The sequence below is a fragment of the Uloborus diversus genome, chromosome 5 (genome assembly GCF_026930045.1).
Source record: "Uloborus diversus isolate 005 chromosome 5, Udiv.v.3.1, whole genome shotgun sequence".
NCBI classification, from domain to species: domain Eukaryota; kingdom Metazoa; phylum Arthropoda; class Arachnida; order Araneae; family Uloboridae; genus Uloborus; species Uloborus diversus.
Window position 1 is genome coordinate 11,525,650 of NC_072735.1, and position 23,756 is coordinate 11,549,405.

At 35.0% G+C, this 23,756-nt stretch overlaps 1 protein-coding gene across 1 annotated transcript in view; it reads right to left on the minus strand.

Moving 5' to 3' along the window:
* LOC129222445 (neither inactivation nor afterpotential protein C-like) overlaps positions 1-23,756 on the minus strand; it is a 185,312-nt gene that overhangs the window by 152,553 nt on the left and 9,003 nt on the right. Inside the window, exons 2-3 of the mRNA XM_054856958.1 lie at positions 4,066-4,142; positions 2,491-2,630 (exon numbers count right to left, since the gene is read on the minus strand). Of these exons, the coding sequence (XP_054712933.1) occupies positions 2,491-2,630; positions 4,066-4,142 (217 nt within the window). The remainder of the gene's footprint in view (positions 1-2,490; positions 2,631-4,065; positions 4,143-23,756) is intronic.

The window sequence follows — 23,756 nt, forward strand, 5'->3', positions numbered from 1 at the left end:
AGCAATGTTTATCACAAAAATTACTTACTTTATTCCTAAAAATTTTTCCTAAAATTTCTTTCTTAAGTATTTGATAGTCTCCGAGTTAGAAGTTTTTTTTTTTTTTTTTTTTTTTTGGCCGAGAAAGAGAAAGAAAGAGGGGAAAAAACCTCACTAGTTCGTTGAAAAAAAAAAAAAAAAAAACAGCGCCGGTCCACGAATATTTTCAAAAAGCTCTTGCTAGTTTAAGGGTCAAAAAAAGGCTGATAAACGCTGGCATAATCCATAATGTCAAGCTATCATGTTCTTGCAGGATCCAAACCAGCGAAACATGAATGTGCAAGAAATAAAAGATAAATAGTTTATAAGGAAATATCCTCCCCCTCCCCCCAAATTATTTGTTTGCTGTAAGTATTTTTGGGGGTCTCAGTTTAAATGTTTTGTGTCTAAATATTGTCGATAGTAATTTACGTATGTCATCTTTTTAACAAAATTCGGCACTGCCATTGCCAAAATGTTCATTCTAAATGCTTCGATTTAGTCGTGTAATGAGATTGTCTACCATCTTCACTTCCAATACCAAAACATAGTTTCATGCTCGTTTGTCTGTTTTACAAGGTTCGAGTCTGTTTAATGAATTGAGAAAACCACTGTCAGCATTGCCATAGGATTATCAAAAAGTACTCTTTTTCAAACCAATAAAGTTATGCAATCAACTATCGATAACTCGAAGCCTTACAACAGAAATATTCTTTTGTCTCGTAGTTTTCTTTGGCTCCTAAATCTTGTAAAAGATGTGTGAAAGTCTCATAGCTTGAACTTCTTATAACTCTAAGTTAACCTATTCGTGGCTCTTTAAATTATCGAGGTTTGACTGTATTTTGTTTTTAACCGACTTCAAAAAGGAGGCGGTTATCAGTTCATATCGTATGTATGTTTTTTTTTTTTGTTTGTCCACTCACAGCGTCTCACCTAGTGAACCGATTTTGATGATTCTTTTTTTAATGGATAGGGGATGGCTCAACTTAGGTCCCATTACTTTGTTTGACCATATTTGTCCTTTAGAAAAAAAGTTATGGGCAAAAAGCACTAAATTTCATGCAATTTCCCTATTAAATGATTAAATTTAAAACCCATTGTTATGAAAGTTTGGTGCCATACGACAGTAACATTAATAGTAATCGTAATGATAATTTTGAATGAAAGCTTCTCTGAAGCAAGCATCAAGTTTCTTCAGGGGGGATATTTCGATAATAATCGGGAATCTGGCGCTGTCGTCTCATTTTTGGCGTAAATAATTTTATTTTGGTAACCTTGCTGATTTATAGAACCCTATGTGACTTATCGAAATCTTCCCTTCTTCAGTGCTATTGCTCCATAGTGGGGGTAAACCTGACCTGGAAGCGAGGTGATGCAGTGATTTATTGAGTTCATTAGGTTTGCCTCAACTACAGTAGTATTTTTTCGTTATCATCTATGCCAATAACAAATGATGGGAGCTAAGTAAGAAAATACAGAATTGCATCATGAGCAACTTAAATGCTGTGAAATGTAAATTAGTTAGGAAAAACGTAATACTTAAATGGTTATAATTAAATTAACTACACATTAATTCTAAAGAGGAACAAAGATAAGTTTTTAGTGCCAATCGCTTAAAGTTTAAAGCGTGTTTATAGTTTTTTTTTTTCAGTATAGTGCATTTTTATGAAAAAAATAAGGTGAAGTTTCGTGTACTATTTCTGAAATACCTACATTTACGCTAAAAAGAATAAAATTAAAAAATTTTGAAAAAAAAATAGAACCGACTTCAAAATTGCTCTAAAAAGTAAAAAATAATTTTATTCATAAACACCATCGATAATGCTTTTAAACATAATTTTTGAAGTTGGCGCAAAAACGAATAGATAAAATCATTCACAGCCATAACTCCACTACAACTATAAATTTAACCAGGCCCAGTTTCTTCACTATCACATAAATTATGCATTGATGACAACATATTTGAATAACGATATAAATGTTTCGTTCGTAACTGTGGATGCTTTTCTGAAAAAAATATGAACGAAGCATGGTTACACTGGATTTTAAGTTTTGTTTTTGCGCCAACTTCAAAAATTATGTTTAAAAGCATTATCGATGGTGTTTAAAGAATAAAATTATTTTTTACTTTTTAGAGCAATTTTGAAGTCGGTTCTATTTTTTTTTTCGAAATTTTTTTATTCAGTTTCATTACGTCGTAGGCTCAGAGCAGCAATAAGGGATCTAATCCCAGGAATAACAGTAAGATATCCAACTGTAGCTTTAAGGCGACGATTTAAGTATCCGCAATAGACGGAAATGGGAGAATGTCCATTTTAACCGCTGCTTCATAAGAAATATTCGGTCTTTCCCCGATGACTATGATATGTGAATGTTGATATTTACCGATTAAGGTCAACATTTACCGGTTTTTTGTACTTCAGAAAAACATGCAGGGGGGGGGGGGAGAATTTCAATATTTTTTCAACTTACCGAGCGATTTGGAACATTGCCCGAACTGCATGTATGTCAAATAATGGCGGCTGAATCTCGGCGAGCTCTATTGCAGTTATTCCTAGTGACCAAATGTCACATGATTTTGTATACGGTCTCAATTGTTCTGAGCCAATAACCTGCAAGGAAAAAATACACCATTTTTAAACAATATCGGTTCATATTTCAATGAGGCATTGAAAAAATTCCATTTAAATTTGACTGCATTTTAGTCCAGTTCAAGTTGAAAAGTATACCAAACTTGTTGTCGCAACTTTAGATTTCCGATTCGAACAAAAATGTTAGCTTTTTTTAATTTGAAAGAGCTATTTTCCTTCACTTTAAAGGTAACAGGGAAATGCCTAAGTTTTCATACAAAAAGCTACAAATCCTTAAAAACTTTGCATTTTATAGGAATAATTTTTTATTTTCGTACATGAGTACTCGCATCTTATTCTTTTCAGTTATTAAAAAATAGATTATTGGCCGGGAGCACTAGGAAGTTATGTGGTGTTCAAAACAGATTTTTTCAAATCATTTTGTAAAAAACGTGTTTGTACTGTTGGTTATAAAATTAAAATGTTTTTTTAATCACATTATGAATAAAATATAACAACACACATAAAAGTCAAAACGCAAAAGAGTCGTAAAATATATTACATTTAAGTGTTTTTAGGGTTGCATTTGAATCGATATTGGCCTGTTTATTTTCTTTATTTTTTTTGAGCAATCATGATTGCTTCTTGTTCTCACTTGACTGTTTTTGGCGTTACGCTGATTTTATTTTTCCACCGCCTCCCTCTGCTAGCACCGCCGTCGACCGGCCTCACGATGCTGCTCCTCTCGCGAAAAGTCTTCAGGTTGCGTCCATATCGTACACACACACACACACACACTCACACACACATACCCACACACACATACACACATATATACACACGCATACCCACACACTCATGCCTGCACACAGACACAAACACACGCCTACGCACACATACACACACACACACATACACGCCTGCACACAGACACAAACACACGCATCTACACACTCACACTCTCAATCACAGACACACACATACCCACACACATACACATATATACACACATACCCACATACACACACATGCCTGCACACAGACACAAACACACACGCCTACATACACGCGCACACACACACACACACACATGCCTGCACACACGCAAAAAAACACGTGATTGCGAAAAACATAGTTTGAATTTAAGATGTCCAAGTTCAATTTTTTTTTTTTCATTCTTGCTTTAATGCTTGTATTTTTATTAACTAATTTATTTTTTGTGCGTAATTACGATGTTTCTACAACATTTGATTTCCTTTTGTCACACAGGGTCGGATAAATCACAAGAACCTATATTTAAAAAAAAAAAACCCTTTACAACTAATTTTTCCAGAACATGAATTTTTCAGAAGCCATGATACAATAAACCTTTCCATAAATTCAGAAAAATAATTCGCTTGCTGCCAAAAGTTTCATCCAGACACTAAGATTTAACAATCTGAGTCGGTCTCTGTTTTGACAGGAATAATTGTTTTACCTCGGGTGCCATCCAGTAAGGAGATCCTATTGATGAATAAGTTTTCCCTTCAGATTCCTTAACCAATGCGCAAGAACCTGTCACAAAAGAAAAAAAAACAGTCATACAAAGTAAATTTTGTTTTGTCAAAGATTACAGATTATTCTTCCCTAGAGAGAATGTTAAGATAACTAGTATATTGGTTAGTTATCAGTTACTGTCAGATTAACATCCTCTTACATTGAGTAATCACTTTTTGTTAATTTATAAGTTGCTTTGCGTTGGCAATCAAGCCTTATGGTATGAAAACAAGCCAAAAGGCAGGACGATTTTTTTTGCTTGTAATTTCAACATAAACAAAGCAAAATTCGCAATGCTTTAAATGAAAAAAAAAAAAACTAAAAGAAGGCGTATTTTGTAGAAAAATGCAGAACATTTAACCTGCAAAAATGTAAATAAAGAAGAACGCTGCTGTTATTTAAACCTGAACCTTACTTAATGAAAAAATCGACGTTAATTCTCGAACCAATTTGAAATTTTCCATGTCATAATTTTTTTTAAAGTTTGTTTGCCACCTACTTAATAAGAAATATTGTTCAGTATATTTAAAAAACTTCATTTAAAATGTAAAATAATGCTGAAAATTGAAAGGTCTACTGTTGCCAATCTTGCCAAACGATCACTTGCACATAACCCACCCTCATCATTTTTTTCTGTTTTTAGCAGGTTTCTATCTCATTCTTAAATGCGAAAAATGTGAATTGAATTCGACAGAAACAAATTCCAGTTAATTATCAGTATTATGAGTTTTTAAAGATTTTTTTTTCTTTACCGTTTATAGTTTGACGAGATTAAGCTTCTATTTAACATTGTACTGTCTAAGTGTCGCTGCTGCCAAACTTACTTTTCTAAATTCGTAACAAGAAAACAGCGACTACAGTCAAAATAGGACCGCATGTATCTCTATGAATTTTGACGTAGGCAAAACCGTGACTGGTAACGGTAGTTTTAGTTTATAAGAAAGTCTTTTAACCCCTTCAGACCTGGTGTCCGGTATACAGGACATACACTTTAAACAGCTGCTAATTATTTAATAATTGATTTAATTTGTTGATTTTTTTTGTAGTTGATTCTTTACAATCTACTTATTATAATCTGCGAAATAATTTTTCGTTTTGAGATTGACAACACTGATATATAAGGATTGAGAGATAGAGAGTGGTTCATTTTTCCAACCATGGATTTTCATCTGAAAAGCGAGGTTTTTTCCTGATTTTTTAAAAAATATATATAATCTTTAATTAATCGTTTCAAACGCTTATATTATGTTTTATAATTGTTTGTATAACATTTTATAATGAAGTTTGTTTGGTATTTTATTGTTTTTGTATATGAAATATTCATTTCAAAAATATAAGTCCGGAATATTGGACGTGCCATTACTCTTTTAATTTTTCTATTACAAACCATAGTACACTGTGTACTAAATATCAACATTTTTGGTCCATTATTTCATAATTCCGACTGAAGGGGTTAATAGTATTTCCAGTTTTCTCTCTTGAATCTGCTTTCTCGACTAACAAATTTTTTGATCGTGAACAATCAAAATCTTTTTATACTGGATGCTGGAGGAATCTATTTCAGTTTTCTTATTTTGTAATTTTTGAAAAAGACACATGGAATAAATAAACAATACTCACCAAAATCAATCAATTTAATGTGTCCTTCAGGAGATAGGATAAAATTTGACGATCTGATCCCTCTATGAACTATATCATTTTCATGGAGATGGTGAATAACCTGAAAGTAAATTTTTCTTATCAGGTTATTAATTTCGTTTTCACACAAAACCACTTCAGCGTAAATTGTATCTTGATTCCCTTAAAGCAAAAATCACGGGAATTTGAAAAAAAATAAAAATAAAATAAAAAAATAAAAAATAAATAAATAAATAAATATAAGTCTGATCCAGTTGATGGACATAGTGAAAACTGATATTGTTAAATCGATAAAGGATGAATTGAATCCCTTTCTAGCTTTTCGACCAAACCTCCAGTCTCGGCTTACCCACGTTTTCCTTGTGCAAGTAAATTAGCATATTACTAAAAACGATTCAGAAACGTTTCTGCAAAAAAAAAAAAAAAAAAAAAAAAAAAAATAGACAACTAATGTGCCCAATTTCTGCCAGTAGCATATTTTGCAAAAACCGGGAACGTTTTTTGCCAAAAGTCAGTAACTTTCCAGAAAATATCCTCAAATCTTTCTGAAGAATTTGGAAATCTCTCCGGTAAAAGTCAGTCTGAAACCTTCAAAGGAATATAGGTAGGTTTAATGTAGTTGATTAGAACCTTCCTAAAACACAAAGATATATTTCTAGAAGCATCAATGCAACCATGGTCAAAGCTTAATTCAGAACTGCAAGTAAGAACCGAGCATCTCTCTTGTCTCTTGCCTGCAATTCTTGCCTTGAAAATATGCAACTATCCAGAGACTTATTCGCTCTCATTGGGAGCTTAGTCAATCTGGACGGGCCGTAATCGAAGTAAAGCCGATATACTTATTACATACGCTCAGTCAATCCTTAAAACCGGTAACTAAAAATATGTTTCGCAACAGTGGAAAGTCTGCATTCGTGCAACTTATAGCAACTCATGAAACCTTTTTGCAAACATACTTGATTTTTACGGGGGAAAATATGAAAACCCGTGAAATCTCAAAACGTTCGACGGAAATAATCAGCGACGTTTCGGAATTTTTAGTGATTGAAAAATCAGAATGAGTGTCCGAACGATTGGCGTGTTACGAAAAATGCTTCTTTAGCATATTTACAAGTCTTGTTTTAGAAGCACTGTTTTTTCACTACTAGGGTTAGTGTGCCAAATAAGGACAACCTAATGTTTATAATCAAGTATCTCGCTCATTTACGATTCAGTTCGATCCAAAGTCTTCCCATTTATCACTTGATTCATAAAAAATAATAAGAAATTAGTAATTTCATATGAAAGTTTAAGTTTTAGTTCAAATTTTCAGCAGTTTTAGCAAAGAAAGGCGATTTGGCGATAAGAGCCACACGGGTCCCCCAAAAGACCAACTCCGTAAAAGAAAGTTGTATTGTAGTATGCAATATAAGGACACTGTTAAAAAATACTGGAGTGCTCGTGAACTAATGCCTTAGGTGCTAATATTTGGCATTTTAAAAATAAATAAATACATATATAGTTGGCTCTCTGTTTAACGACGCCCTATTTAACGGTTTTCCCTATTTAAAGACGACTTTTCACTATGCCGGACGCATATAAACAACCTTTACTTTGCTAGAGACCACGTACAAATTTGGAGACTGCTTATTGGCTACCAAGTAAATGCGTCATCCATCTCGTTTATAGCTTGTTTTACATGCTCTAATTATTGTTTCATTTCGAAACAAGATCTTCTAGGCCTTATTCGAAGGAGAGGAAGAATTAAAGACATTCAAACGTGAATTTAGAACTTCTGAGGAGGAAATTTGTTCGCATGCGTTGGATGATTAAAAAACATGGCTGACGCATCTGCGTTGGCTGTCCAATCAGAAGGCCCAAAACTGTTACAAGGTCCTTAGCTGAGTAAAGGTTGTTTATATTCGTCCCGGATGCTCCTCTGTAGTTATAGAAGCATTCTATGTAAGGACGCATTCTACTTAAGGACGACTTTTTGTCGTCCTGTGAAAGTCGTTAAATATGCGTTTCAGTTCAATTGAATAATTGCTGTGTAATTACAAAAACTTACATTAGGCTGTAAATGCAGCACTTTTTTTCGTGCTACATTTGATGTGTAAGCGTATACATTTTTCTTCTTCTTCCAACTTGATGCTAAAGATATGATTTTCCAATCTTTAATCTTAAATTCACTAGAGTATCTTTAAGACTTTTGTATATCACTTTAAATTTTAAAACGATTTTGTAGAGCAAAGTATTATCCAGTTTATAAGCGAAATTTTCTTTAGGTGTTTATTTATCTTTATTGGTCGATAAAATCAGCATTTAGTTTGGAGAAAGTTTCTGCTGGGGTTTTGAAGAACGAAACAGCCAGCTTTTCCACTCTAAAATTAAGTTTACATAGCTGTCGCATGAGCTCTTTATTACTTGAGAGATGCTGAATATTTTACTTAGATATTAGATTATCTCAAAAACCCCTAATAGTTAAGAAATTCAAAATATCTCTATTTAATCAATGAACTGCGTCTTCAATTTGCATAAAAACGTGCGGATATTTGAGTGTTGGTTTTCAAACTATCACGTGAAATATTTGAAATTTCCAGAATTTAAGATGCGACAAAAAAAAGTTTTATAAAATAGCAAAGGTACGTAATATGAGTTTTGCGATATTTTGCACTTATTTTAATAAATATAGATATATACACACAAACATATGACAATTTATAAATAAAATAAATTATTAGTTACAACTCCAACTTCTGCAATTAGACAATAAACTTAGGTTGATTGAGAGCTTAAAGTAATTAAGGGTAACTAAGTCTTTAAGAACTAAGACCAGTTACTTTATCTCAATTAATGTAAGAACTATAATCAGTTATCTTATACTCAACAGTTAAACAATTTACCGTAACTAATGCCAGATTTAAGGCCTTCTAAGAACTAGCACCAGTTACTGTATCTCAACTGATGTAAGAACTATTATTATCAGTGACATTTCACTTAACATTACAGAAACTAACTGTAACTAATGCCAGAACTAAGGCTTTCTAAGAACTAAGACCAGTTACTTTATCTCATCTCAACTAATGTAAAAACTATGGTCAGTGACCTTACACTAAACAATATAAGAACTTACTGTAAGAACTAAGGTTTCCTAAAAAGTAAGTCCAGTTACTCTATTTCAATTAATGTAAGAACTATGATGAGTGACCTTACACTAAACATTAGTGATGTGCCGGATCGTTAAAAAAGTAGATCCGCGGATACGGATACGGATCCGAATCATTAGTGTCAAGATCCGCGGATACGGATACGGATCTCAAAATTTTTTCATCCAATTCAACTATCCAAGTGTAAAATTTGTTACGGAAGTTATTCCCGTCAGAAGAATGGCACTGTTTCTTCAAAAAATGTCATCTACGGCGAAAATATAGTCAAGACTATGATTTACTCTTTAAAGAAATCTCCGTGAAAATTGAGGGAGAGCTGGAAGGAATGGATCAGCGCTGCATTAATGCTTAAATAGAATGTGAAAAATTATTTCTAGATTGCTAGGTAGATGTAGGATATAGGAGCGAGAGTGGTAAAGCTGCTACTAGATAGGCTAGAAATAATTTTTCGAATTTTACTTCAGCATAAATGCAGTGCTGACCCATTCCACCCAACTTACTCCGACCGACGATACAACAGAGTCAGGAACATCTTTACAAACAGTAAATAGAGTATTTAATCTCACTGTTCTTGAAGGATGCCGAGAAAAACCAAAATGAAGAATAACAGAAACCCCAAATCAATAACGAAAACTAATATTAAACATTATAAAAAAGAACCTAATATGAAGATGAATTTCGCGGGTCAGAACACACATTGTTAACAAATATGAACTGGCAGCACATAGAAATTTTAATTCATTGAGCTTTTTCTTCATATCTTCCGACTATGAAATCGCTACCAATCGCGCGTATAAAGGCTTAGAATTGCATTTAAAATTTTCTTAACAGGATTATAGTAGGTCCTACTGTTAACTTGGAAGTTCGAAACTAATATCAAAAGCAGAAAACTTCGTTCTTTTAATTGGGGCCAATGTTTTTAACGTACGGGTAAGTTTTTACTACCCTAATTGTGAAAAACGTTAAGTCGGTTTTTAATTAATATCTACGGTAATTAAAGTTCTACAAAATTGAGGCCAAGCTAAGAACACTTTCGATGAAGTCAGTTTTTGAACGAAAAAAGAACTATCCAAATCGGTCCACCAGTTTAAGAGCTACGATGCCACAAATTGACACACAGATACACACTTGTAAAACTTATATTACCCCTTCCTTTTCACGGCGGGGTGTACTAATTGGCTTCTGAAACGATACCTTATAATGTATATAGGGAATAAAACCTAATTTAAACGGAATTTAAGTCTTTTATTCAAATATTTAAGAATTTTTAGAATAGAAAAGATCCGTTTAAGATCCGTCAAAAAAGTAACGGATACGGATACAGATCTTTGTTTTCCCTCGGATATCCGCGGATACGGATACGGATACGGATATCCGGAAAATCACTATAAACAATATAAGAGTTTTCCGTAACTAACGATAGAACTAAGCCTTTCTAAGAACTAAGACCAGTTACTTTATCCCCACTAATGTAAGAACTATAATCAGTGACCTTACACTAAAAAATATAAAAACTTAATATAAGTAAGGCTTCCTGCGAACTAAAACCATTTACTTTACCTCCACAAATGTAAGAATTATGACCAATGACTTTACACTAAACACTATAAGAACTAAGGCTTTCTAAGATTTAAGACCAGTTACTTTATCTCATTTCAACTAATGTAAGAAATATGGTCAGTGACCGTACACTAAACAATATAAGAACTTACCGCAATACTGCCAGAACTAAGATTCTCTAAAAAGTAAGTTCAGTTACTCTATTTCAATTAATGTAAGAACTATGATGAACGACCTTACACTGAACAATATTAGAGTTTTCCGTAACTAATGAGAGAACTAAGCCTTTCTAAGAAATAAGACCAGTTACTTTATTCCCACTAATGTAAGAACTATAATCAGTGACCTTAGCCTAAACAATATAAGAACTTACCATAAGTAAGGCTGCCTGCGAGCTAAAACCATTTACTTTACCTCCACTAATAAAATAATTATGACAAATGACTTTACTTTAAACAATATTAGAACTAAGGATGTCTTGTCTGTTACCGATAATACAATTATTTTTCAGGCTAGCAGGCAGTGGTCATAATCTAGAAACATCCTGGATCGCCTGCGCCCTACACGCTTGGAAAAAGGTTAGTTTTACTTCCTTTTATGAAAAAGGAAGTATTGTATTCGCGAAAAAAATTTCACTCAAAAATCGACCTTAATTTTCTATTTTGCTCACCCCCGAATGAATACTGAGTTTTTTTTCGACTTGACCACACGTGGATAAGTGCCTAAGAACGTATAGACACGCGAAATATCCATAATGACGATTCCCGAGTTAATTACAACGAATTTTTTCGTGACATCAGTATGTGCGTATGTATATGTGCGAATGTGCGTAGGTATGTGGCATAACGCAAGAACGGAATGTCCTAGAAAGTTAAAACTTGGTACGTAGACTCCTAGTGGGGTCTAGTTGTGCACCTCCAATTTTGGTTGCGTTCGGGTGCTTCTAAAGGGGTCTTTTGCCCCTTTTTGGTGGGAAATCATTGTTAATTTCGATGTAAACTCAAGTAGTGTTATAATTTGGCTGACACTTGGCGATATATCGCCAGTCTTTTGGTCGTCAAGTTTTGTCTCCAACTTGGCGACAAATTTGGCGATTTTTTTAAAAAATATGTTTCAATTTGGCCACTGTAGGTAATATTTAGAAAGTAGATTATTGAATCACATTAAAATTGCCTGAAATGGGGAAATGACATTAATTTGGAGTAAAAGGTAGTCATATGATGCACACATCAGCTCGTTTGTATTTCGTTTTTGAATTTAGCTTAAACATTTCTTGATTTAACTTTTCTTTTTAAGGGGGTCCGGGACACAAAAATCCTCAAATTTTGCAATTTTTTTTTATAATTTGAAAAATTGCTCCGTTTTTTTCTGCTTAAGAGGACGTTTGAATCTTATTTCTACCTTAAATAGAACGAAAGTTATAGTTATTTTTGTTGCATGCATCTAACGAATGTGTACATAACTTTAAAACTTTAAACGCGTTTTTCTCCATGATGCAATTTTTCCCGATTTCCTGCATTCAAACTCTTATAAGTCAGGAACCGATAGAGATAAAGTAATGAAACTTGGAGCATATCTTTTTCAAGCAATTTACTTTAATTTTTATTCGGCGAATTTAAAAAAAACGTTTACTGCAAAAATTATGATTTTTTAAAAAAAAAGTATCTTTGAATTTTTCGAAAATTTTCTTCAAATATTTTTTATTTTTTATTGAATCAATATTTTAAAAATCGCCGAATAAAAATTAAAGCTTAGATATTTGTGCATACTTTTTTGAAAAAAAATTGAAAATTGACCAACAATATTTTGAGTTATAGCAATTTAAAGCAACCCCATTTTTTTGAAAAAAACTAATTAAATTTAAATAAAAAAATATATTTTTTTCATATTTATGTTATGATTTTGCTTATTAAATAAATGATGAATCAGTTCAAAAAATTTCAAAACTCTAAAGTACATAATAAAAAAATTTTCAAAATGTGTCCCGGACCCCCTTAAGTAGATTAAAAGCCATACATTTATATTAAAAATAAAATCAAAGAAAGTGAACTAATAACACAAGATTTGCCATTGAATATTTCCTTAAAAGCGCTTAAAAAAAAGTAGTACACAATTTATTTTTGAACTGAAATGAAGAAGTTTTTACATATGAACGAAGACATGTTATTTATATAACCAGAGATTAAAGAGAAATATTTTCGCTATTCAGTTTTGTATTTTAATATTTTTTTTCAATTCTGCATTTTAAGTTAATTAAGAATACACATTTAATATTAAAAACGGAAAGTACTTTTTAACTTTTATTATCAAAAGAGAAAAACCAATTCTGAGCTTAATATCTAATTTGTCATAAACACTTGGAAGCACGAAACATACTCTGAGAAAATAAACAAATAACAGAAGTACTAAACTCCTTCAATTTCCTTGTAAACATAACTTCCACGTTGACACAATTCTTTTATAGCAGCACTGCCCGAGGCATTATTTTCTCTCCAAAACTGAGGTCTTTTCAGTACTTTCAAACGGAAATGCTTTAAAATTATTAGAAGAGGGTAATCGTTGAATTTGAGCAAAAACTAAAAAAAAATCTTTTGAACGACTTTAAATATGAATAACGATTACAAAAAGTTTCCTTTGCTTATTATTAATTCAAATAATGCTTCCGCATAAGATGTTGAACTTCATCGAATTTTTCTGTACAATTCACAGTATTTTTCCGATTTTAATTAGAAAGAATATCATGCCAATTATTTTTTTAAACTTCTTTGTCTTTTAAACTGACAAGTAGTACTGGAAATTAACGGAACAAATTTGCTGCGTTAAAAACCGGAGACGTATAAAAACAGTTGAAGCGTTATGTGGAGAACTTAGTGTTTGGTAATTTACTTTAATCATCGGAAGCCTTGAATTGTTATGCAGATTTCAAGACAATCTCCTAAATTGGATATTTTTCCTCTTAGATTTTTATAAATCTTTAAAGAGAAAAGCGAAGGGGGAGGGGGGTGGATGAGATATTGACTGAACGGGTAAGGGATTTGAAAAGTAAGATACTTGAAAAGAGGTTGGTAATTTTTGTATTTTCTCCTGAGCATTAATAAATAAAGAAGGCATTTTTGAATCTTCTGTAAGCTGATAATCATGAAAGCATTTATTTTTAACGAGTTTCATTTTATATGATTAAAAATGTGTTGCGTCTCCCCCAAAAAGCTGTCGTTCAATTCATTTTTAATAAGAAAGAGGCTTAAGAAAATTAATTAACGTTGTCAAAAATTTATCTCACAGATTGTTTTTGCATTCCTCACTTTAAGAGCAGCATAAAAGTTTTGCATCCGTTTATTGTTTAAAAAGTAATAAAAGATAAGCAATCAATTTATATTTAAATTAATGATGCAAGATATATCACGGAAAGTTATTCATTTTTAGATTAAAACGGAGAAATTAGAGCACGTAGGTCTGAGTAGTTGAACAGCATGTCTAGGGAGACTGACAGTCGATTTAAATTTTTGCCACTAATGTTTGACATCTGTGATACATTTTAATTAAAGTCATTCGATGAAATAAATGCAAATTTTTATTATTTCGATTTTAAGTTTCTATTTTATGGTTCATTGCATAATAAATCAGATGGAACAGCTTTTTTTCCTTTTTCACTCCAGGACTCACCGTCTTTATCACTACTTGGGGTTTAATCAGTTGGATGAGACTCTGAAGACAATTCTGATTTTTTGATCCAGACCAGAAACCGAGCGATCCCTGGTCCAGCACCCCAAGAGGTATCGATTCAGTTGTGAAGACTTTGTGCCCACGAACATGCTTAACGTCCCCCCCCCCCCAGTCACCATTAAAAAAGGCGGTGGATCTTCGACCAGCTAGGATCGGCCCTGATGAAACGGCTGGAGAGATGGAACGGTTACTAAAATACTCTTGTAGGACAAAATGTTGCAAATTGAGGGGGTTATTGCAGAATTATACCTCGCTGCAGTACACAACACTCACACACACATCATCACATCACACCCGAGGGTCCCCCGTTCCTAACACAGTAGTGACTTGCCCAGATTAGGGACCCTTGGGAAGTTGCAACCTTTTTTATTTAATTCCAAAGTAACAACATAGAGAATTTAGAAAACAGTAACAGAATACGGAATGCAAATAACATAATACAGAATACAAATAACAAAAATACAGAATACAAATAACAAAAATACAGAATTTTGAACATTTTAAAATTTTAACATAAAATATAAAATACAATAAATATAACATAAATAACAGGTTGTCAATACACTATGAAATGAATACCAGGAAAAAGGGCCTACGCGGTACTTTGGAATAGAAATCCTTCTGAAGACTCACACACACAACTGGAGAATAGTTTTTCATCGGTGATTCACCTATTCGATCTGTTGCCAATGGTTTTGGCATGTGAATGTTGACATTCACCTGCCAGACTTTTACCAGATTTCGACTTTTATCAGATTTTGGCTTTTATCAGATTTTGGACATTCACAATAACTCATGCAGTAGACCTTCGTTTTATGCGATGGTTACGTTTCACGAAAACTCCGCGTAAATCAAAACCGCGTAAATTGAGACTTAGTATTAGTGTTGAAATAGGGGTCAGATTCCATAGATGCAAAAAAAAAAAAAAAAAAAACTTTCTTTCTAGTGATACATAAATACAGTGGTAGTAAAAAAAATTGCATCACCCGCGCCGCAAAGGAGAGGAATATCATCCCGACTGCATTCAACACACAGTCAAACATCCCGTATCCCAGATTATTTGGGGATGTATTTCTGATTAAGGAGTTGGTGGGCTTCACTTTGTGCAAGGAAAAGTAAACGCTCAGGTGTATATTGGCATTTTGGAGGAGAAATTGCTTACTACTATCCGGGATCACTTTACTTCAGTTCCAAACGTCATTTTCCAGGATGATTCTGCTCCGTGCCATAAAGCAAAACTGGTAAGTAACAATTTAAAAACCTTTATCCTGCCATTAGACTTAAATTGACATGGGATTAAGTAATTTTTTTCTCTAAACTCACACGCAGGTTCAGAAATGGAAAAATGAGCATGGGGTCAGCAGTTTGCCTTGGCCCGGAAACAGCCCCGATCTACGTAAACCATTATCGGATTCCTGCTGTTAAATGTTTATTTCATGTTTTGCAGAATTTCATATACATTCATCGTTAATCGGTCGACCAAAACTTCTCACATAATCCCATTGTTGTGAAAATGCGAGGGTTATGCACTTTTTTTTACCCGCACTGTATATACCAAGTCTAATGTGCAATTATTTCGATATATATGCGCAACGTGCATGAAGAAAACATGAATAAACCTACGGTATACATAAAAAGAGCTGTTTATGACGGTCTTTTGGCAATTTAACTATTGTTTTGCTCTGCAGTTATTTGTAGGGCATTAACGCATCCATAACCACTCGAGTCATTTTCATGACGGAATCTTCTTTTATTAACAAATCGGAAAGAAAATTTGCCATTGCAAACGATGGACGCAAAACTTTCAATGTGAAATTTTTTTATTGTATGTCATCGATGTCGGTATCCTCGTTGATTTGATCCTCCTTTGTCACTTGTGAACGCTCGTCTTCCAGTGAGCTCATAATTGTGTCAGTTAAATAGCTTCTGACCAGGTAACCACACATATAGTGTAACAATGAAAAATGTTTAAACATCTAGCAGTCGAAAAAGCGTCTTGAGACATATTTTTGACGGAAAAGTTATTTGCCCTCGTCCCCCCCCCCCCTTAACAAGATATAGGGTCTTAAAGTCTGCCGAAATTTTATACTTAAAGTGGTGGTGAAAAATCGATCTCGCTATTTCACCGCGTATATGTATCTACAAATCGTGGGAAAGATATATTTCATTACTTTATTTTTACCAATAATTACAACAGTTATTTGCCCTCGTCTCCCCATTATCGAGATACAAGTTCTGAAAGACTACTGAAATTTTAAACAAAGACTTGGTGAGGAATCGATCTCGCAATTTCACCGTCCGCATGCGTATACAATTTGTGGGAAAGATAACTTCCATTGCTTTATCTTTACTAATAACTACAAACATTATTTGCCCTCGTCCCCCCATTATCGAGATACAGTAAAACCTTGTTAAGTAGTCACTCAAGGGACCAAAAATTTTTGACCACTTATGCGGAGTGACTACTTATGTGGAGTGGGAAATTAAGGAAGAACAAAAAAGCCTTACAAATATTCTTTAATATCAGTAGAATTCTGTGAGAAAAACAATAGCTTATGTAATCAATGTCTATAAATTAGTGGAAATTTTAAAAAGGAGGAAAAATACTAATGATAGTTAGTTTGTTTTATTTTCTCTTACTTATACATTACTTATTAACAACAACTTATTTTAATGTAGTTACGGTACATTAATACAATCCTTCAATGTTGACTGATGAAGTTGTTACTCACGGAAAAGAACCACTTCTTCTAACATACATCAAGCTTTAAATTTTGTGTTTGTTGTTCCTTGTGAACGGATGTTAAATACTGACCAAATTTCTCCAGGTATTAAATTTTGTCTGTCTTGCTGGCACGAGTTACATTCATATTCTCGGCACTTGGCAGAGTCACAGCAAGAAGTATGCTTTGAATGACCAGAACCGAGGATCGAGATTTCAAGGAAAAATGAATATCCAACCGCCTTTCAACTAACTCCGACACTATTTTCTACGATCCAATAAGGAAAAGGAATTTTATAAAACAACTTTTTGAGTGACTAGTTAACCAGGTAAAATTAAATTTGGTGACCAGTAAAGGAGGATCATTTTACATTACTGTGAATGAGACCTTGTCGGGACCAAAGAAAAACGACCACTTAAACGGAGTGACCACTTAACCGGTCGACTACTTACTGAGATTTCACTATATAAGGTCGTAAAGTCTTCCAAAAATGTTAAACATAAAGACTTGGGGAGAAATCAATCGCGCAATTTCACCGTCGGCATGCATCCGCCAATCGTGGGAAAGATATCTTCTATTACTCACTAAAACTCGCTTAATTTGTAGATTTTAAAAAAAATTTCGGTGGATTTTGAGGCATCATATTTTGGTAACGGGGGCACGAGGGCAAATAATTTATGCGTCCAGAAACATGTTTTACAATGCTCTATCGATTGCTACTAACTTATTATTTTTTTTCCATCCAATCGCAAAAAAAAAAAAAAGGTGCCAATTGGTGGAAAGATCACCAAATCACTCCAAAATGCAGTTCATTGCATGTTTTCGTCGATATCAGAGGTTTAAATTTTAAAAATTAAAAGAGGGGAAAATTTTATCTGTTTACAATCCGCACCCGGGAAAATCAAAACTCGTTCGAATAAAACAAAATAAAGACAACAAATTTTAAACCGTGCGTAATCATATCCGTTGTAAAATGAACTGGCGTAAAATAATTGTTTGCTGCATATTTCTTTCCAGGCAACTAGAAGGTTCAGATTTTTAATTTTTGAAATACATTGTTAATACTAACGTGCTAAGCACAAAAGTGGTATATACATTTTTTATCATATTGGGGTTGTTTCCTTCAATCAAAAGTACTACTTTTAGTCACTGAAATTGATAGAATGAGTAAAAAAAATATGGACCCAGAAAATACTTTCATTTTCCCAACAGTTATTTTTTAATTAATTTTTTTAAATGTCCGATTTTGAAAACAAGGCGTGGTTTTTATGACGTCACAAATGATGCACTTTGCCGCATCTTTCTACGCGTTTCCACGTTACGACAATCAAGAAGCGAATGAAATATTGCGCTCTACGCTTGCCAGCAACCATATCGTTGCCAATACACGTGAGTAAAGAGGCGAATTAAATATTTTGAACCGTGAATGGCAACACTGAGTAGCATTTCATCATTTGTGATGTCACACGACAGAAACGTAAACAATGAAAGCGCACCGATTTAAGTAATTTTTTATAAATATTAAACTTGAACAAATTGTTTAAAAAATGGTCAGATCCTATATTTTTAAGCATGCTCTTTCAGAAAAAAATACTTTTGAAATTTTGGAAACGACCCCATTGAGTTACGGTCAGGGCCGTGTTAGCCCGATCGATAGAGTGTCGGATTCGGGGCCGGAGGGTCCTGAGTTCGAACCTGGATGGTCGAAGATCCACCGTCGTCATTAAAGGGGACTGGGCGACGTTAAATATGCTCGTGGTCTCAATGTCCTCCAAGTGAAACGATACCTCTGGGGGTGCTAGCACCAGGTAGCTATTAACCTCTGGTCTAGTTCTAAATTCTCATGAACTGTTCGATCCGGTAATGGTGCTGCCATCTATCGGTATAAAAAATAATGGAGGCAAGGCACTTAGTATGCAGTCCTCGACATAAATACAGTTGTAGTCAGTTGTGACTCGGAATCGGAATCGAGTTACGGTCACCAGGTGGTTCTTTAGTTTACTACTGTGTATTATGATCATTTGTTGTTGTTGTCGTGTGCTAGGTAGGCTGGCGATTTGGGGTGCGCTGTTTCCCCTTTCCAACTGTATCGTAAGTTGCTGTTAAGTCCGACTTCTACAGTACACACATGCCATAAGGAACCATTTATAGGGTAGGCAACCATTCATAATACACATTCACGCAAAGTAAGGACAAGGACAGGAGAGAGAAAGTACGTCCATGCCCGAACCGGGATTCGAACCCGGACCTTCCTGCTGCAGTCCGACTTCTCTGACCACTAGACAAGGCAGGTGGCTTATGAACATTTGTGAATGAGTATTATTACTTCCTTTTACAAAAAGGAAGTATTGTATTCGCGAAAAAAATTTCACTCAAAATTCGACCTTAATTTCCATTTTGCTCACCCCCGAACTAATGTTGATTTTTTTTTCAACCCGATCACACGCGGATAAGTGCCGAAGAACGTATGAATATTCGAAATATCCGTTTTGATATTCTACGAGTTAATTACAACGACTTTTCTCATGACGTCCGTATGTACGTATGTATGTGCGTATGTATGTCGCATAACTCAAGAACGGTATGTCCTAGAAAGTTGAAATTTTGTACGTAGGCTCCTAGTGAGATCTAGTTGTGCACTTCCCCTTTTGGTTGCTTTCGGGTGTTTTTAAGGGGGTCTTTTGCCCCTTTTTGGGGGAAAATCATTGTTAATTTTGATGTATACTCAAGTGGTGTTATAATTTGGCGGACGCTTGGCAATATATCGCCAGTCTTTTAGTCGCCAAGTTTGTCGCCAACGTGGCGACAAATTTGGCGATTTTTTTTTAAAATCTGGTTTTAATTTCGCCACTGGTGGTGATATTTAGAGAGTAATCTATTGAATTACATTAAAATTGCCAATAATGGGAAAATGACATTAAAATTGGAGTAAAAGGAAGTCATGTGATGCACACATCAGCTCGTTTTTTTTTTTAAATCTTTTAAAGCATATACTGAATCAAATATATGGCGGCGTCAACTTTAAATAGCAGTTTCTCATTTTTAACTCAGATGCAGATACGACTTTTAAGTTTAGCATATCAGTGTACTAGCAATGCTTTTAGCAATGTCTATTTGTTATGTATCGCTAGGTTCAGCTGTACATAGCTTGACGTTTGAGATAAATGACGCAAAAGAAAAGATTGAATGGAGATTGAAAACTTCCTTTCGGTGTCGGTATCTGCAGAGAGCTTGAATTTAATGCTGGAAAACCTACTGTATTAAGAGGGAATCCTGTTTAATAAACTGCTTCAAAAATTGATTTTATGGAGGTTTCTGACAGCATTAAATCAGTACTGACAGTTATTACGAAATCCTATTTCGATTCATTTTCCTTAGTTATTTATTTTAATTTAGAAACTTTTGAGATAATTAAATTTTGGAATATTTATAGGATTCGCGTAATCAAATGCAAAATCGAAACTGAAAATTACACTGACATAATGACATAAAGCTTTGAAATGTTGGTAGACGTCTCATGAGTGTGAGGAAATTTATTTTAATGAAAATAGAAGTTAATTTGAAAAAAAAAAGAAGCAATATAGATTGCTTCTGAATGTCGAGAAAAAGTGCTTCTGAAATAAAATATCCCCTCTCCCTCTCCCAGTTTAAAACAGAGATACTGCGGTTCAAAATTTTCTGGAATGACTGCATTGGGGGCTGTTTACAAATGATGCCACGCTTTTAGGGGGGTGGGGTACATGAAATTGTTTGTGACAAGGAGGAGGGAGGAAATAACAAGAAATGTGACTTCACAAATTTTTTTTTAAATAAGAATCTTAGAACAGGAATTAGTAAATAGAGGGAGCAAGTTCAATCATTTGCTTAGCAAAATCTGAGGCAAAGACTCCTAGTCACGTGACTAAACAACGACGACATGTTTTGCGAGAAACTAGTGAAAAAAATCTGATTTCTTACTCTTAACTTTGCTTTAAAATCTGTGACGTGACTTGGAATCCTTGTTTCACGAATTAAACTCTTTACTCCCTCCATTTGTATCTTCTCAATGATAAGAATATGTAAATGAAAAATTGCGTTACACGTGTGGCAATAGAGGGGGGGGGGGGATGAAGTGTGACACTTTGGAATAAAGGGGAGAGGTAAAAATGTTGCGAAAGTGTGGCGTCATTAATGGACAGCCCCTTTTTTAAAGAGTTTCTAATGACAGAGTGGACCAAAAGCGGGTGCACCGCCTTTTAATTCACAGCATTACACTGTTAAAACTACAGGTTGCGATTGGCACCTTTCAAGGGTGAAAAGCTTGTTCACCAGCGACACCCTATACGGTGCCGAAATGTCACCCTTAAAATGGGTGAAAAACTGGCACCCTTAACCCCAGCGTGCACAGTAGGTGAAAAGATGGCATACTAGGAGTGAGAAATGGCACCCTCACTTTTCCCTATTGCAGGTTTTAATATTCAGTTCTTGCGGAAAGGGCGCTACCCCTCCCCCAATGGAAAATAGGAAGCCCCTCATGTGGTACGGGGAGGGAGAGGGTGTTTTTTTGGGGGGTGGGGGTTCAGGGGGGCTGTTCTCCAATACAAGATCTTAAAAAATCGATAGTTTTTAAAAACATCCCCTTTTTTGACTGAAGCAGTCTGCGCCATGACCGACTCCCCCCCCCCATTTGTACACCCCGCTGTTTTTAATCTTATTGGAATAGACTTTTTACTATCCAGATGGCCGATGGCTGTTCCCTATTGCAGTTACTTGCGGAAGGAGATGTTCCTCCTACATAGTAATTCTCCTCCCCCTCAGGTCATGGGGGGTGGGGGGCAAATCCCCCCACCAAAAAAACAAAAAAATAAAAATAAAACTAAAAATTTTCAAAAACCGACCTTAAATATTAAGTCTGCGCCACCCGCTCAACTACCCCCCCCCCCCCCGCCCATCACAGGCCACACTGCTTTTGTCCTTATTCGAATAAAATGCTTAAATTTTTTATCCAGATGGTCGATGCCAGTTCCTATTGCAGAGTTACTGGCGTAAGGGGATGCCCCCCTAAATAGAAATTTACCCTACACAGTTCATGGGGGTGGGGGGTGGGGGCTCCTCCTCCCCCCAAAAAAAATATGAAAATTAAAAATTTTCAAAAACCAACCGTAAAAATCTGAAGTCTGTTCCACCCGTTCAACTATTCCCTCCCCCCCCCCCCCGTAGGCAACACTGCTTTCGGTCTTAATGGAACAAAAATAGCTTGAACGTTCTTTTATTCAGAGGGCCGATGGCTGTTCCCTATTGCAGAGTCACTTGTAAAAGGAGATGTTCCCCTAAAATAGGATTTCACCCTCTTAGGTATTAGGGGGGGGGGGTCTGGGGCATCCACCCCTCCTTCGAAAAAAAAACAAAGCTATCAAAAAAAGCTACAAACTAATGTTTTTAAAGGAAAAACTTTAAAATTTTGAAGCTTGCGCCATGACCCGCTCCACCCCCACCCCCCTCGTAGGACTCACTGCTTTTGATCTTATTGCAATAAATTGCTTGAATTTCTTTTATCCAAAAGGCCGATGCCTGTTCCATATTGCGTTTACTTTCGGAAAGGGGGTGCTTCTCTGAAAGTAAAAGTTAACCCCCTTAGGTAAAACGGGGGGTGGGGTGGTCAACCCCCCCCCCAAAAAAAAAAGAAAATCACCATAAAATCTGAATTCTTTAAGAAATAAACCTTAAAAATTTGAAGTCTGCGCCATGACCCGCTACATCACCCCCCCCCCGTAGGCCCTACTACTTTTGGTCTTATTCAAATAATAAGCTTTTTTTTTTTAAATCCAGAAGGCCGATGGCTTTTCCCTTTATCAGTCACTTGTAGAAGATGTTCCCCCTAAAATAGGATTTCACCCCCTCAGGTATTAGGGGGTCTAGGGCATACCTCTTCCCCCCTCTTCCCGTCCTTAGAAAAAAAAAATAAAACTATCAAAAAACTAAAATTTTTAAAGGAAAAACTCTAAAATTTTGAAGCTTGTGCCATGACCCGCTGCAACCCCCCCCCCCCGTAGGACCCACTGCTTTTGATCTTATTGCAATAAATTGCTTGAATTTCTTTTATCCAAAAGGCTGATGCCTGTTCCATATTGCGTTTACTTTCGGGAAGGGGGTGCTTCCCTGAAAGTAAAAGTTAACCCCCTTAAGTAAAACGAGGGGGTCAACCCCCCCCCCGAAAAAAGAAAGAAAATCACCACAAAAACTGAAATCTTTTAAAAATAAACCTCAAAAATTTGAAGTCTGCGCCATGACCCGCTCCATCCTCCCCCCCCCAATAGGCCCTACTACTTTTGGTCTTATTCGAATAAATAGCTTGATTTTTTTTTAATCCAGAAGGGCAATGGTTTTTCCCTACTGCAGAGTTATAGCGGAAGGGGATGTTCCCCTTTAAATAGGAATTCCTACCCACATGTTATGAGGGTTTGGGGGGGGGGGCACCCCCCCAAAAAAAAATATGAAAATTAAAATTTCTTAAAAACAAACCTTAAAAATATGAAGTCTGTGCCACTCGCTCAACTCATTAATGTGGTTTAACTGTAACAGGAAATTTCTTAATTGACTGTGATCAACCACTGGTACCATGGTATACTGAATTCCACTTAGTGGTGGTCTGAAACAATTTTTACTCGTCTCGGTACAACAGACCACCAATGGTTCTGAATGCTTGTCAATGCATAAAAATTTTTATTGCAAATACAAGCCAAGGAGCAAATTTGCAAAAAGTTGCTAGTACAGAATGTGCTGTAAATAAAATTGTACATAAAAACAAAAAACAAGCAAGGGTTACAGATTTCTTCCACTAGCCCATTGGTAAAGCGTTGAGG